The sequence below is a fragment of the Carassius gibelio genome, chromosome A9 (assembly GCF_023724105.1).
Source record: "Carassius gibelio isolate Cgi1373 ecotype wild population from Czech Republic chromosome A9, carGib1.2-hapl.c, whole genome shotgun sequence".
Classification (NCBI taxonomy): Eukaryota; Metazoa; Chordata; class Actinopteri; order Cypriniformes; family Cyprinidae; genus Carassius; species Carassius gibelio.
Window position 1 is genome coordinate 24,121,041 of NC_068379.1, and position 17,403 is coordinate 24,138,443.

At 37.1% G+C, this 17,403-nt stretch overlaps 1 protein-coding gene across 2 annotated transcripts in view; it reads right to left on the bottom strand.

Annotated features, from left to right (window-relative positions):
* LOC128020036 (receptor tyrosine-protein kinase erbB-4) overlaps positions 1 to 17,403 on the bottom strand; it is a 295,490-nt gene that overhangs the window by 63,066 nt on the left and 215,021 nt on the right. For both annotated transcript variants that reach the window (XM_052606565.1, XM_052606566.1), the window contains exons 6-11: positions 13,267 to 13,385; positions 11,322 to 11,463; positions 9,054 to 9,167; positions 8,361 to 8,487; positions 7,292 to 7,365; positions 2,916 to 3,006 (exon numbers count right to left, since the gene is read on the bottom strand). In XM_052606565.1, the coding sequence (XP_052462525.1) occupies positions 2,916 to 3,006; positions 7,292 to 7,365; positions 8,361 to 8,487; positions 9,054 to 9,167; positions 11,322 to 11,463; positions 13,267 to 13,385 (667 nt within the window). The remainder of the gene's footprint in view (positions 1 to 2,915; positions 3,007 to 7,291; positions 7,366 to 8,360; positions 8,488 to 9,053; positions 9,168 to 11,321; positions 11,464 to 13,266; positions 13,386 to 17,403) is intronic.

Below are 17,403 nucleotides of genomic sequence, written 5' to 3' on the forward strand. Positions count from 1 at the left end.
TTGCAAGATGACCTGATAGAAGAAACTAGACAAGCATGACCTTCATGTCGGACACTGAACAAACTCTTGACCAAGAAGAACTAGTTCTGGAAGAATATTTTATTGAGTGACGTGACCATATTAGTATTTTTTAAACTCATGGATAAAGGGTGTGTTTGAAGCTGGAATAGTCTTGTTATGGGGATGCTTTGCTGTTACAGGAAGTGGAAATCTTGACTTTATGAAGGACATCATAGATTCGTTGAAGTATCAGGCCATTTTGTCAAAGATTGTGTTGCCTTCGGTGCATAGCATGGGCGTAGGTTTAGGGGGGGACGCTAGGTACTAGTCCCTATCAATATTTTGAGATTACTAATTTGTCCCCACCAATATTTAGCAAGCTCCTTTGAACTGCTATATGGATCTTTGCACTGTTATTTGGATAGATTATAACGGCCAGGACGACGATAGTACAAGAAACGCTGTAAGTTGATTGATGGCGGGGTATCTGACAGGCTACACGTGCGGGCCGGGACTACTTTTGTGCTTGCACTAGCAGCGAGCGGGTGGTGTGTGTGTGTGTGTGAGCGCGCGCGCGCATGTTGACGATGCCGACGGTAAGTTATCAGAGCTGTCTCTCTGACACATACAAAGGCCAGGGTAAAAACATTTTAATATTCCGTTTTTTTTTTGCCACTTACTGTACTTTGTAGATGACACCCAAGAAGAAGAAAGGGGACATATAGTAAGAAGCTTTTTCATAAAGCAGGTAAAGCAGAGTCAGAGTGTAAGTAGGCAAAATAACTAGCTAGCCAGATTTGTTTCCTTGTGACAGAGTATCTTTTGTTTGTGTAATACTAATAATACTAATGAAAGAAGTGAGAAATGAAAACCAAAGATTATCAGTGATCTGGAAGCTTTTTCAACTGAAGAATGGGCAAAGATTCAAGTAGAAGGGTCTCAGAAGCTTGTAAGCATTTAGAGGCACAGATTATTAGAGGCTATAAATAAAAAAAAAAAAAAAAATTCTCTACACAATTTAACTTTTGAGGATTGTGCAAGAATGTTCAGAGCCATAATTTTCAACATTCAAAACAACAAAGAAATCCAAACTTTGTTTAGCCTGAAGACTTTGAGACACGCCAGACAAAAAAAGATCAGAATGGAAAAGAAAGAAACAAAAGAATGAGATCTGAAACAAAGAAAGCTACAATGATGGCTTGATGAACAAAAGATACGAGCGAACTGTCAGTATGAGAGATGCTGTTGTATTTCTAAAGCAAGTGTTTAGCTTGCATCCCCCATCTAGCGTTGCTAAGGATCTCCCACTTCAGATGTGATGAGATCGGTTAATGCCGAGGTGTAATCACAACAGTGTTTTTAATCACAGGCAGGCGTGCTGAAGAGCACATCAAAGGGGCTTTGAGACGGCCTTCAGTGAAGAGTCAGAGATGGCAGCAGAACGTGCAGGTGCACTTAGACACCGACATCGCTCTCATCTTGGTGATCTGCCTCTTAGGGACTTCTCTTCTGTTTTTCCTCTTTCTCTTTACCTTTCTCTCTCTGTGTTTTGGGCAGAAAGCCAATGCCAGACACATCAGACACAGAGCACATCATGTGGCAGACAGCAATTGGTACAGTAGAGCTTTCAATAAATGACCCCACAAACGTTAAAACAGCCTGGCAGATCTGTGCTCTCACACTCTTCTGTCTTTCCTGATTCTTTAACTCTAAGCAAATGGGTTTTGCACTGTGTGAATACAGCTTTTCATTCATACTCTTTGAACTCTTGGCAAGAAAGCCTTGGCCTCTTTAGAAAACACAAAAGAGGGGATTCACTATGAAAGAATTATGCTGTTTATTTGCACATGCTGCCTGCACTGTTTTAACCCAATTCACTAAAAGAATGAAACAAACAAGGAAATACTAGATAAACTAATATTAAAATAAAAAATAACAAAATGTGTCACAAATTTAGTGCTGAGCACAATCCAGCCAACTTTATATTTTTGCATGTTCCCTGTTACACAATTATTGTAAAATGCATTTCTCTTTTGCAGCACATTTCCAAATAAATAGCCTTTTAAGACCTGTTCAAACTAAGGACGATTAATTATAATGATAAATGAAACTATAATGTTCTAATAATTGACACAGAGGAAAAATATGGTTGTCCCTATTCCCTTAATGAGTAATGAGTGTTTACTCATTAAGAGAATACATTTTTAAAAATTTTTTGTATATATATATATATATATATATATATATATATATATATATAATAAAATTAGCCTACCAATTTTTTTTTAATGCATTGCAATCCTTTAATTTTTAATATTTGCTATGTTTGTGTGCTGCTTTGTGTCCCTGTGTACGCGTATTTAGGACCCGCCTATACTAACACGTTCTTTAAATAACAAAGAAAAATATTGTGTCAGACTTTAGACCAGGTTTGAGTTGGTCAATGGTGCAGTCTATTTTCAGCTCCTTAAAATAGCACCCGAACAAACCTCTTTTTTAGACCAGCATGCCCATGGGCACACAAAAGAGCGCAAATGCATTTGCTAATTAAATGACATGGTGCTGGACGAGAAAATGCAAACTGTGTCGAACTGAAATTAGCAAACAATTGCGCTGTGCCTTTCGTCGCATTACACCGGGTGTATTATAGGGCCCAACAACTGTAAAGAGAAACACTCTAATTTCATAATTTACAAACAGTTACTTCTCACGTATAAATATAAATAATTGCTGGAAATTAATAATTTTCACAATAAAACTATTATTCCTCCAACTTTTATTCATTAAATTGTAATAATGAATGTCTGACTCTGAGTTTCCCAGGTGCACCTGAAGGCAGTGATAGACCTGTGGAAGTATGAGATGGAGGGTATTAGTTCTGGAGCTGGCAACAAAGGGTGAGCCCTGGATCTTACCTGTAGAGAGACCTGCCTCCAATGGTTGCCAGATTGGAGAAGACACTCAGATCAGTCATGTTTTCTGGCCAAGATTGTATGTTTAGAAAACCTGGTAAACACAAGATGACATACTCAGTGGGGCAAATCATCAGCCCACATTGCAGACACAAGCGATTCCACCTACTGTAATGTTCAAGGGAAATGCATTTACTTCATTGCAACATGATAAATAAAATGTAATTCCGTTTTAAAAGGCGTATTAAAGTCAATAATGAGTCTGGATGAGTAGTGCTGACTGTACATGATATTTAACAATTCATATATTATTTGAGAAATATGACCACTATAGTCAGTGCCTGATTATATTTCTCATATCCTGCATCTATCTCCATTTATTTAATGGAGATTGAAGAGCTGATAGCTATAAATCATTGAGACATTTTAATAATGGATTAATATATATATATATATATATATATATATATATATATATATATATATATATATATATATATATATATATATATATATATATATATATATAAATAAATAAAAGGGAAGACAATCCCGTGCATTCACACAAAGAAAAGACAAACAGGCCCTGAGAAAGAATAAAAAAAGAGGACTTTCTTTTTCAAGGACAAGGAGAACATAAATTATTCCAATTATTTTAACAATGCAAAGCCTGGATGGTGCATATTTCCAGTAATACGTGATATTTGATTGCCTTCAAAGTAGATCATTACTTTCGGAGCATCATGTTTGAGCAAAAGTTGTATCGTGTTAAGAGGCTAATATAAATATTATTCCTGTTCAGAATTTATGGTCATATCTCTAGGCTTGCAGTAATCATTCCTGGCCTGCTTCTCGGTGCTTCGTTAAAATTAAATTTCCACATTCATTGGCATGTCTACCGGAAAAGACTACAGTAAATATAAATGCATCCATTCAATTAAGAAATGTGCTTCCAGTGAGGGTTTTCTGGAGGAGAGAGACCTGGCATCAATAAATCATAACTTATTACATAACTTATGATATTTTTACATTAATTTAGCTTTTTTCAAATTGTTTATAGCCAGACTATTTATTATGAATGCAAAACCTACAAAAAGTGACACAAATTTCATTATGTTCACTCTTAAAAACTGATCATTTAAAAAAAAAATGGGGTTAAAAACTAGAGATTTAGAATTTTCCACTGCTTGTTTAAATTAAACTGAGGTTGTGGAAGCAGATTAGAGGAGGTGTCTCAGTGAGGTGTCTTTAGCTTGGTGTCTGCTGACATTCATTGCCTTAAACAACAAAACTGTACGACAGGAAGTCTGAAGGAGTGTGTGCGCGGTGCCTTGAGAGTGGGCCGCTTGTCTGTCTGTGTTATAATCTGTTTATTTTACGTGTGGAGGCGAGACTTCATCATGCTAATAGTGCTAACGAGGTCCCAGCGAACACCTGTCGGCTTCAGACTAACATCAGGGGAGTAATTCTGCCCCACAAATGAATTGCAAGAAACACAAAGGGCACTGCTAAAAATTAGTCTGAGTAACACAAAACACAGCTGCTGACTCCAGAGAGTTTATACGTGCATCAGTATGATACTAAAGCTGGCAAAATGCTTTTGATAACGTTACTTCAGGAGTGTGGCCATTATTTCAGAGAGGGGAGGGGGACAGAAATGTCAAAGGTAATAATAATGTATTTTTTTTTTACCTTTTTTTTTTTCATATTTCTTACTTTTAATAGGCTAATAAATCAATAGTTATTACTGCAAATAAATGCAGCATTGTCAAGTATAAGAAACTTTCAAAAAACATTAAATCGTTTAAAACATTGAAGTAAAGAAAACTGCTGGTTGGCTGAAAAGAAATACATATAATTATAATATATATAAACACACACATATATACAAATATAATCATATATCATTTTGGCTAGGCATTAGCATTCACTAACCACTGTCCACTGTTATTTTTAACAGAAAAGAATGCAACAAGCTCATAATCATGACTTTATAAATGCGAAATAGGAAAGCAGAGAGGTGCTTGCTCAGCACAGTGGAATACATTGTTTTGTTAACTTTGTGGTTTATTATTTTGAGTCGTATGGGACACGGTAACACGTCACTCTCACAATATATTACTTTACATATCTATCGCTTCTGCGCACGATTTAGCAAATCTAGGGAATGAATTAGTAAACTGTGCGCACAACTCATAAATTGAGTGAACGCAATAGTAATCGTGGTACATTGAGGGAACGAATTAATAAATCGTGGACACGATTTAGCTTTATATTTTTCCTGTGTGTCATGTGCGGGGCTCCGTATAGGACTAACCCCTCCCTCAAGACTTGAGACAGAGTAGAGGGTAAATCAGGTCAGCCTCTTCAGACCATCTCTTCTGAGAGATGATTCCCACTGGGCTTGAGCTGAAGGCAGTGCCCGCAAGAGCTGCAAGCATTTTCCCAAATCTTTAAATACTGGTGGGGAAGCATCCGACTGAGACCATGAAATGTTCATTTAATGTCAGTCAGGGTGCTTGGGGTTTACTGGGAGTCATACAAAAATTAAATAACAGACTTGGTCGGTGCTAAGGAACAGGGATTATGCATTTTACAGCCATCTGAAGGTTCTTTCTTTGCTGCAACTCCTGACAGTTAGATGACCTTCTCATGCGTTTGCCAAGAATTTACACTGAATTCAGTGTCAAACTTAATAAACACATTCAATTTAAAAACCCACTGTAAAGAAATACATATAGCAGGCGCATCTGAATCTGTCAAAATCTTCAAGCTGGGGTCACAGAGCAGAAATAACACCTAGCCAGTGAAGACATTGTTCTGTCAGAGACTGTGGCCACATGCATATAGATGTGACAGGCTGACACGCATGCCTCACTGACTTGGAGAGCCCTCTTCACTGTCACCATAGCAAGAGAGAGCGAGAGAGGTAAACATTGAAAGGGAGAGAGACAGAGAAGTGTTTTCAACTGCTTTCATGTTTCTTATAAGCCAAGAGTCCTGCTCTCCTATGGGAAGCTCTGCTCAGTTGGATAAATCTCCCTCATCATGTATTCATCATATATAGGGCCTCGCTGCTGAAAAATGGAGACTCGTACAAACACACACTCCCTTACACACATACACAAATCTACAAATGCACAAATACATTAGATCTTTTCCTCTGTGCTGTGTTATACATTTTTTTATGTATTTATCAATAAATCAGGTGGATTATGTGAATCTGGGTATGCGAACCAGCATTTTTCTTTTTCTCGCAGGCCCTTCTTTATGAAAGCATATTAATGTTCTGAAAAGAAAGAAGCTGCCTTGCAGTTAGGCAGCACCCTAACTGATTTGGAACCCTATTAGTGACAGATTTGGAACACTCTCTTAGTGTGTTATACAAATAAAAGTCATCACACAAGCACAAAGCAAATGTGACTCAATTGATTTCAGAATGTGTTAGCAGGTGGCTAAAAACACGATACTCTTATAAGCATAAAGGTTCATATTTATGTAGGTAAAATATTTCCATTTTAATCTGAGCAAACCGTTTGGAGTTGGTAATATTTTTTATGTTTCTGAAAGAAGGCTCTTATGCCCACTTATGCTGCATTTATTTGATCAACAATACAGTAAAAACAGCATTATTATGATTTAAAATAACTATTTTCTATTTTAATATATTTTGCACTTTACAACTTAGACGGCAAAACTGAATTTTCAGCAGGCATTACTCCAGGCTTCAGTGTCACAAGATCCTCCAGAAATCAGATGGTTTGGTGCTCTAGAAGCATTTTTATTATCGTCATAAACAAGTCGGAAATAAATGTGCTGCTAAATATTTTTGTGGAAACTGTGATACATTGCATTTTTTCTTTGATAAAAAGAAAGTTAAAAAGAACAGAATTTATTCAAAGTAACATGAAATGCCTTAACTGTCTCTTTTGATCAATTTAACATGTTCTTGCTGAATAAAAGTAATAATTTATTAAAAAGAAGAAGAAGAAAAAGACATCCAAGGTGATTTGTGGCATGAATTTGTAGTAACAAGATTAAGAAATGGTACATATCACTTCCTGATAATATTAATTAATAAATAATTTATATGTGTAATATATATATAAATATATATGTGTGTGTGTGTGTGTGTGTGATGTAGCTATTAAAAATTGTCCAACAGCACCTATTTATATAGATTACAGTATGTGACTGCCAGAGGAACATGGGCTCCCCTTGCTGAGTACTGCTTCCTCTCAAGGTTTATTCAAATGTTTTTTTTTATTTTTTTACTTGCTTAATTTTCTCTATTATTTTTTCAAAGATGCTTTAAAATAATATGTATTATGCTATTATATATGTAAAATTTCAATCCAAATAAAACTAACTTGACTTACCGGTGATCTCTCGGACGGTGCGGAACACGCTGAGTTTCTCTGGATCCAGAGGCTCTATGTTGTGGTATACGTCCCTGTAACACACAGAGATTGATGCAAATACATTAATACTTGGTATATACTGACAGGAACATTTTTACATCGAAGAAAATCTGTATTTTTTTTCTAACAGATGAAGCTGATTATGAAACAAGCTCTTAAACATAAAGCCAATTATTATTAAAGTGCAGGCTATCAACACAAATCCACTCTGACCAGTGCCTGCTGACTCCATCCATCCCAGTATGTTGAATTTTCTACATCTTTTCCAAGTCACCATGCATTATGCTATTCTGTTGCACAGTACAGCAGATTTTAATAGCACCATTGAGCCGGAGATCTTTAGGGAGGATGCGTCTAGAACACCTGCTGATGCAGCGTGTGTGAGAGTGTCTGTGTGGGGAATACATGTAAGACATATTTGCACTCCATATCACAGTTCGTGGTGGAGATGATGTCATCTGTATGCCTATCAAGATGTATGTGTGTGTGCACATGGCTTTGGCCCTGGATTGCTCTTTAAGAGCAGAGTCAGCTATATGGGGTTAGAGGGTCGACCAATCAGAGACAGCGGGATCAAAAAAGGCCAATGGAGGGAACGGGTCAACCAGAGGTCAAAAGACTTCTTGACAATCTGACAATCAAATATTTCACAGCACTTATATAAAAAGGGGGCAGCACATTTCTTATATAAAATCACATTAACTGTGGTCGTCTTGATAGTCAGTAGAAGGTCTCATAGGTCTTGCTTGACTGTCTGAACCCAAAAAGAGTTTTGACGGTACATTTAACGTGTGCTATTAAACTGGCCAGTGTCTTTTTTTTTACACAGCCTTGATGTGAAGGGCTTCCCTAGTGTTTTTCTTCTACATGATTCCCCTCCTGCATCATTAAAGCTGATGTTATCTGATGAAAGGAAGCAACAGAGGTCAAATGGCTTCCGACAATCCAATATCCGATATTTAGCTGTAAAGCAGAGTGTAATGGCTGTGAAGTGAGCCAATAGATGGTTCGAAGGAGCAACTCTCACCCTTTAATGCCTGTGATGAGGAACACCAGGTTTCCGTTGATCTTGGTGCAGTTGATGAATCTGTCGATGTTGCTGGAGTCTACGGTTTGGGCCATTTGAAGGCTGGCAGTGCCGATTCCATCGCATGCTGTAACAAACCAGAAAAGTATGTGAAACAGAAAACTTTGAGAGAAAGAATAATGAATTTCAGGTGAATTGATCCTTTCAGAAATTGGTAAGCAAGGTTTCAAAGGTTTTGCTATTACTGCAGTATAACTGTGGAAACTAATTTGAATTGTAGGTTGCTAAATTGCTTTAAAGATGTTAAAGTCAAGCTCTTTAAAAATAATAATAATAATATAAAAAAGCTAGTTTTGTCACAACACAGCACTGCTTGTTGGACAAGATAGCTTGTTCACTGGAAAGGCTGCACTATCCTGATAACAGTTGAGTGACTTGTCATTATTTACAATATAAATCATTATAAAATGTAAATATACTTTAAATTAAGAATTTATTAAATAATGTTAACTAAACTATTTAAATCTATATTGTTTATTGAAATAAAGATAAAATGAAATGCAGCAAATTACTTACATTAATCACAAATTATTAAATTTTCAATGGTATTGAAACTGACAAATAGAAATTTGTTTTGGTGGCAACCCTAATACATGGCATTTTGGTAACCTCTGATGATGTGTGTGTGATCACCTTTTGGGCAGATATCAGTGCAGGGGATACACATCTTGATCCTATTCTCCTCCACCTCCATCTTGTTGGTGGGACAGGCTCTGACACAGGAGCTGTGGTCCACCACAAAGTTATCTGCCATACCACAAACAGAGGCAGAACAAACGGTCAGATGGTGGAATGCTCTAAGTCTTAGGAATCTCTCTGAAAAAGGCCATTGACTTTTTAAAATGGTAGAGAAGAAACATCCATTCCCAGACAAAAACCGTTAACACATCCACACGGATGCAGTGGGGACTGTGACTGTGGCGTGTGTGCGCGATGGAAAGAACCCATCTCCAGCAGTGACTGTGCAGCGTGGCATCCATCACCAGAGAGAAGAGAGGGGATCATGGAGGGACAGATAAAGTAAGATGGACGTCTCTCTGCACCTCTTACATGTAACGTGAATCTCAGACTCTTACTGTGAAGAACTACGTGGCACTAGATTTAACATCTGACACCAGGAGAACAAATAACCCTGGGTAAAAACACAGCCCTCACCTTCTCAACCCTGACAGCAAAGAGAAACTGAGCACTTCACTGTCGCCCCACTGAATAAACTGGTCTTGCGTGACTGTGGAGGGCAGTTTGGGTTTTGGGGCGGGTCTCCGAGTACTGCACAATAACATGCATCGTGGACTGAGCACTGGAGTGGGTGTCTGTCAGTGTGAAAACCCTTCATTCTGCAGCAGTGGCGGCCCAGCAAGAGGGAATCATGGCACTCGTGCTCACCTATCATCACTGTTATCACAGCTCTCTTTCATTCTTTCACCGTTCGCTTCTTTTCAAAGAAGTCAGGTCAATTCACATTAAGCTTTATTGGTACAATGAAAGATACAATAGCTGGTACGAAAGATTTCTATCTCCATAATTACCCCATCAGGTCTATTCTCATTGGATAGAGAAATAGAGAAGGAACAGGAACTTTCTGTTTAAGAATGTGTTGAATTGTATGTATAGTAATATATTGACATACTTTTGTCATGGTGCTGACATTGCAAAGCAAATACAACAAACATTAAAGATGTGCATTTTAATTCTATTAGATACATTTTAATGTGGACTGGACAATAAATTATTTTGCTGTGGTTGAAGTTAACTGTTCTGTTTGGTGTCTCGGGCAGGATCCCTGCACTTCTTGACACATTAATTTCCATGACGTTTCTAGATGTTCATGAAATTTATAGAGTTGCCATTCAAAAAGAGCAATTTCTAGCCTTCTAGCCAATTCAATATATTAGGATCTTGTTAATTTGCATGACCTGGAAATTACATTTTCAAATTCCCTGATATTACCAGGTTATCTATGACTGTGGGAATTCTGTTCAGAAAGTTTAATAGCTCAGAAAATTTAATAGCTCAAAAAAAACAAAAAACATAATCACTGAAGTATCAAGTTGAAAATTCAGGACGCTTCTGATTAAACATGCTTACATTTCATAAAGTCGGTTTGGGATTAGTATGTAATGTTTTTGAAATAAGTTTCTTATGCTCACCAAGGGTTCATTTATTTGATTAAAATACAGAAACCACAGAAATATTGTGAAACTGTATTACAATGTTAACAACTGTTTTCTATTTTAATATATTTTTTATGTAAATTTTCACGTGAAGACGAAGCTGAAAATTTTCAGCAGGCCTAAATCACATGACTGGCAAAAAAACCGGAATGCATCACCTTATAATATCTCTCTACTAGGATTTGATCAGGTTAGAGTAACTTATTAAAATAATACAAGTGTAAAATAAATTTAGTTACACAAATATTATTGGTGTCTGAAAAGCAAAAATAAATAAATAAAAATCTGAACAGAACATGAGGATTAACTTAATGCAGTTTTAATGCATATTTTACTATTTTCACATTAATTATTTTGAGATCAAACAATTGGTGGACCCCATGCTGTTCTGCCACTGATCCTCTGTTGAAGACCCCTGGGATACACATACCCTTCCTTCTTTCCTTCCTTCCTTCCTCAAGTCAATGAGGAAATCAGAAGTCAAGAAGCTGAGTGAGATTTAGCAGACAGATTTACTCCTGGGGCTTTACATGGGTACCGCACCACATCAGGGGCTCGGAGGAGCGCAAGGACTCAGGTGCAGCCGGTCTGATTCATTTGCAGTCAATCTGAAACATGCTTGCATTCCCAAATATGAACGCGCCTCAACATGGCACCTGATATCCATTTATGTGAGTGAAAGATCCAGCTAGAAGCGTGTGCGTAAGCGTACACATGTCTGTCTTACGTGGGCACTTTTTGACGCAGAATGCTCCATATGTGTATTTGGCCCGTGGGTTGTGCTCCAGCTGGAACGTGTTGGGGTTGTAGACAAAGGGCTGAGGGCATTGCGTCACACATGCGCCGCTGTCGTTGAAATTAGTGCAGGCCTGGACACAGAGAAACAAAGTTATTGACAGCAATACACATTTCTTTAATAAAACAGCTGACAAAACTTATGTTGCTACTTGTACAGTCTCATTTTAGGATTTCATGCAATAGAAAAATGTGCCTGAACACAAAATTGCTCCACTAATCAGCTTCGACCCACAAAAAAAGTATGTCAACCAACACCAATACCGCATATAAGCAATATAAAGTAGCAATGCTACAAATAAATAATGATTCAAACAGGCTTACAGAATATAAAAGTTATTTGCTTCATCAGCCTGCCGTCAGATGCACAAAAGAACTGTTTTCTTCCTTAAGAGTTGCTGAGATGTAAAATAAATAAATAAATACATAAAGGCATTGATCCAAATCCCAATGCATACAGCAAAAGTGCATTTTCAATTAAAAAGGAAAAATTGTGAAGTACAATACCAATGATTACAGCTGAGGATAACTAATTAAAAAAACCAAAGAGGTGCGATAAATCGCTTTCTCTAAGGGCCGGAGAGATAAGGAGCAGTCAAAGACACTCGGGATCTGCCCAGGCAGCACGTAACAAAAGAGCTACAGAGGTTTGGCCCCCAGTCTCATTCACAGCAAGGTATTGTGGGTGGAAATGAGATTTTAATGGTATCTCCCGTGCAAAGAACATGTCCTATAGGGAGATTTTTGGTCAAAAGCGATTCATCTGTAGGCAACATGGATCTATTTTGGAGAATTTAATATCATTGCAGAACAAAAACTCAAAAATGGAGAGCTGGAATGTAAAATTGACACTGGATATAAGAAAGTTAGGGTTTGTACTTGACTAGTAGCTCATACAAGATGTTGACTGTTTGTTGATTTAATGTTTGAGCATGACCACACCAGTTTCACGGCACTTTCACATTTGCATAATTATACATACAGTTGGGTTCAAAGAGTCCTCATTGAAAATATGGGATTCAAAATCGAATATTCTAATTATATCAAATGTTCTTACTTCCTTTGAAGCTCAAGATACTCATTGGATCATCTCATTGGATCACCTTAAATCATGCTGGAGAACATGATAACCAGGCTTGACACAAATTTGTGAAGTTCACGCAGCTCAAGTGCTGCTGACCCTGAAGCTAACAAAATACTGAGATATTCTGAAATTAATGTACATTTTTCCATTCAACTTTCACTTTTCACAAATGGTGATGCTGATCATGTAACTTGTGTTGAAAAAAATAAATAAATAAAAATCCTGATATTCTGAAATTCATGCTAATTTTTCAATTTACCTTGGTAACATTTTTCAAAAAGGTCCCATTATTTAACATTAGTTAATGCATTATTTATTTACCTTTGTTAACCTTAGTTAATACAAATACAACTGTTCATTGTTAGTTCATGTAGGTCCATTAAATAATATGAACAAATACATTATTATATTTTAATAATGTATTAGTAAATGTTGACATTACAATTAACTAAGATCAATAAATGCTTTAGGAATATTTTTATTTCTTAACCTTTCACTCAAATCATGATGCCGAATAAATAAATTGTAATGAAAAAAACTGTATTCAAATAGAAACATGCAAAATTGCTGATGAACTCAGACTGTGAAATCCCACTTTATATTGGACAATTACAGCCAAACACACAAAGACACAGTTTGTAGACAGAGGAATTTTCGGCCTGCTGTCACCATATACTGTAGAACAAACTGAAGTCATGTGATTCATGACTAGTCAACACAGGACAGTACTAGACACTGCAGTCCCTAATATGATTGAGTGCTTGAGTGTGTTACAGGAATACTGAAGACATACAAAGCAGTCTGTGTCCTTTGGTCCAGAACAGCCTCCAGCACATTCACGATGACAGCAGTCACTGACGTACGGCCCAAAACAGCGGCCATCACATTGCTCAGCACACACGGTCTTCGTCACTGAGAAAGAACAAGAAAATGTAAAAGAAATATGCATTTTAAATGAGCATTTGTGTGATGATTTCTTTAACCATAACGCCTCATTGTACTACACAGCTGTCTGGATGCCTGTAAAAGTCATACTATAAATAAACAGAGCTCTAACCAGGGAGAACATGAGGGGATGTGTGGTCTCTTTAACTACAGAGTGATGGTGATCACAAAGCTGCACTGCTTTCCTATTTCTGCTACTGATACTCATAGTAATGCATACAGACATTCACAGTAATTCCAACCATATGGCATGCAGAATACGTCTCCAGCGTAGCTGCTGAATGAGCTTGGGGAGCTTTTTGAAATAAGGCCAGAAATATCCTTTACAAACTATAAGGATGCAAACGCAGACACGAAAGCTTGGCTGACATACTGTATCTCTTCTTACATTGCCAGGATGGGAACGAACCTCAGGAGCACAATAGAATTCCCCTTTGAAATGGAGGATACATAGGCACACTACAATACAAAGGTTTAGGGTTGGTAAGAAAGGCATTGCTTTTTCTGACTCTAAGCCTACAAAGGTTGTCATTTTCATTTATGTATCGGTCCTTGTATGAATATGAGTGTGTGTGTTGGTAGCACAGTGGTTGTAAAATGCTGTAATTTCCACAGCAGCATTTGTATGTGTATGCTTGTTCGGGCTGACAAACACCACCCAGACTCTTACAAATTCCTGTTAATTCTTTATCAAGAGTTTGTAAGACAGGATTCGGATCTGGGTATGATTACAAAATTTCAAGTTGTGACAGCAGTTCCCTGCTGGGTAACATGCTATACTTCATCTAAAACTACTTTAAACATTTTCTAATTTTAGTATATTTATTATACATCCAACTTTTTTGATCTCATGCTAATTGAATATTTATATTTTAAATATTCATGCAAGACGCACTGATTACTGAAAAATATTAGAACTTTCAGAGCTTGTGTTCTATATAAACTAAGCTCATCTGCGTGAGAGAGAAAACTTGTTCTGAACCTCTTAAACTTTACATCTAAAAATGATCACATGATCAGCTGTGTTTACACATCAGTGATACCGACTGGGTCACCAAAACAGGGCCCATCCAGGTGTTTTTTGTTTTGTTTTTTTGTGTGGTGAAAGTCAGACAGATACAACTTGTTTATTTGTTAAGGATTAGAGAGAAAGGTTAATGGCCATTATAAAACTTTATAATAAAAATGTTTGATATGACCCTTTTAAGAGAACTGTAATAAAATCTAATTTGCATGGTGATCTCTTTTTATACACACTTTCCCTTATACATTTCTATAACACTGAAACTAAAATGTTGATAGAAAAAGGTAATCTACATATTCCGTACATATTCAATACACTATGAGAGCCATGTGTATAAAAGTTATTATATGAACAGATTTAGTGTGAACTGGCCTTCCTCTGAAATACCACTTTACCACTGCCATTATGGTGGTGCAATCTATTACCGCATAGACACCAAATGGCTTATTTTTCAAAAACAAAAGACACTGCACTGAACTAAAGGCCCACTCAGAAAAATGATGTTGCTGATTCATTTGCCATAAAACACGCTTTTAAAAATACATGTGGCACTGGCAGTTATACACTATCAATCTGATAAAATACACAGACGACTATAAAGTACAGAATATTAAGCCTCTGAGAGTTTCATTAGCAGCACAAATGCCGTGTTTTATTGCGCAGACCGATTTCAGGTCAAAAAGTGGTGCTCTTGTTAAGATGTAATCCCAGTTTAGCAATGCACAAATTGATTCCAAGTCTAATTATGCTTAAAAAAATCATTATTTGAATACACTTGTTTGAAATATTTACTCAGTATCCACTGGGTTGAGAAGAAATACAAATTTAAGTTGGCAAAAATGACAGAAAAGCTAGAGCAAAAATCCAGTGAGAATGTTTAATGCTCTTACTAAATGGTTTCATTAGCGTGAGATGGAACTCAAATCCATTTCACAGTTGCACAGTTCTCCAATTACTTCATCCTTATCGTTCTGACAATTAAGACTACTCAAGCTAGGAGGCTGGTGACGAGGCAAGCTGTGGATTTAACCACTGTGATGAGAAGAAAGGTGAGGACGGCGAGACCAGGGGAGAAGAGAGAACACTTATCTGGTGCAGTGCGGTGACATGTAGTGTTTTTGTGGAGGCAGTGCAAAGGTTTGTTTAAGACTATCTAAATGAGATCAGAATATACTAGACAGTAAAAGAAAGAGAGAACAGGGTCTGCTCCAAAACCTAGTGAGCTGCTTATGTTTGCAACATTTTTACTTCACAGAAAAAAAATAAAATGACGTTATTATTTAATTTTTGCTCCAAACCAATATGCTGTTATGTGTGTTATGGAAAATAACATAGGCATTTTTGGAGAATAGTTACACAGATTTTACCATACAAGAACAGTTTAGATGAATTTGGAACTACAGTATATGAGAATGAGTAAATAATGATGCCTCTGTATCATAGCATGCAATTCCAAAAAAAAAAAAAAGAAGTTAAGCAGCATGATTATCTCTCTCATTGTGCACGACAAGCATTTGTAGTTAAACATATACATTTTTTTTATTTAGAAAATGACTGATTATTTCACTAGACAAGACCGTTTTCCCTTGGCTGGGATCGTGTAGAGCCCTTTGAAGCTGCATTGAAACTGCAATTTGGACTTTCTACCCATTGATCCCCATTGAAGTCCACTCTATGGAGAAAAATCCTGGAATGTTTTCCTCAAAAAACTTAATTTCTATTCCATCTTTCGGATGAGACGTTGAGGTCCTGACTCTCTGATGTCATTAAAAATCCCATGGCCTTCTCGTAAAGAGTAGGGGTATTACCCCAGTGTCCTGGCCAAATTGACCCCCTGCCATTTGTCAATCATGGCCTCCTAAAAATCCCCAATCACGTGATTGACTCTGTTACTCTCTCTACTCTCCACTTGTAGCTGGTGTGTTCTTTTTGCATCATCCAAGTGGATGCTTTGGGTGTACAACAACAATACACTATAAAAACGCTATATAAATGCATAATTCATTCATAATTCATTCATTCAACTGAAAAAAGACATACATGAACATCTTGGTTGACATGGGAATAAATTTTCAGGAAATATTTATTATGGAAGTGAATTAATCCTTTAATTTCTTCAAAAAAAAATTACTGACTCCAAATTTTGAACAGGACTGTATACATTTATTTCAATAAATAACATTTTATGAAGAGTACACCAGTTCACTATAATTAGAAATGGAATGTTCTATTAAAAATCGTGTACTGTGAACCTTGTCCTTTATACTGTAAAGAGCTTCACAAAGTTAGCTTAGCAACAAGCTAATGCAAAACTCTATTGAAATCAGCTGAGAGCCATCTCCTTTGTGTTTAGCTATTTGTACGACACAGAGTTTTGAGATGCTGTTCCAAATCGATTAGTTACGAACAGTGGCTGACGCTAAAGTGCCCTTGCGGTGCGGTCCGGTCTGCCCCCCCGGTCCACGATTTCTGCCGAGGGTAGGGGTGTGCAATATTTAGATTTTTGACAAATGTCTCCACAATCTGCTTTTGAACAAATATCGTTGTATTGTGCTACAGTGCACATTCTATCAGATGCAGTTCTGGCGCCGCAGAATTAATATAGTGCGACAGACATTAACATCAGTGATAACTCAGCGATAGAGTTACTCTCATGGGACACTGCACTTATTCACAAAAGTACTTTTGTGTGTGTGTGTGTGTGCGCATCGGCTTTAACGCCTTAATGATTATTTAAATGTTTCATTCGTGTGCTGTTCAGACGTGCGGTTTGTCTGAGCGCACTCAAAGCGCATGCACAAAAACAATTTTGTCTAAAATGAAAGTAAACAACGGAAAGAAACAGATGCATGTCTGTATAATAGATGTGAGCAGGTTTTAAAGGGACAGTAGGCTACCTGCTGCCGACTGTAATTAAAGGGATAGTAAAGGGATAATTTAGTTGGGGGGGGGGGGGGGGGA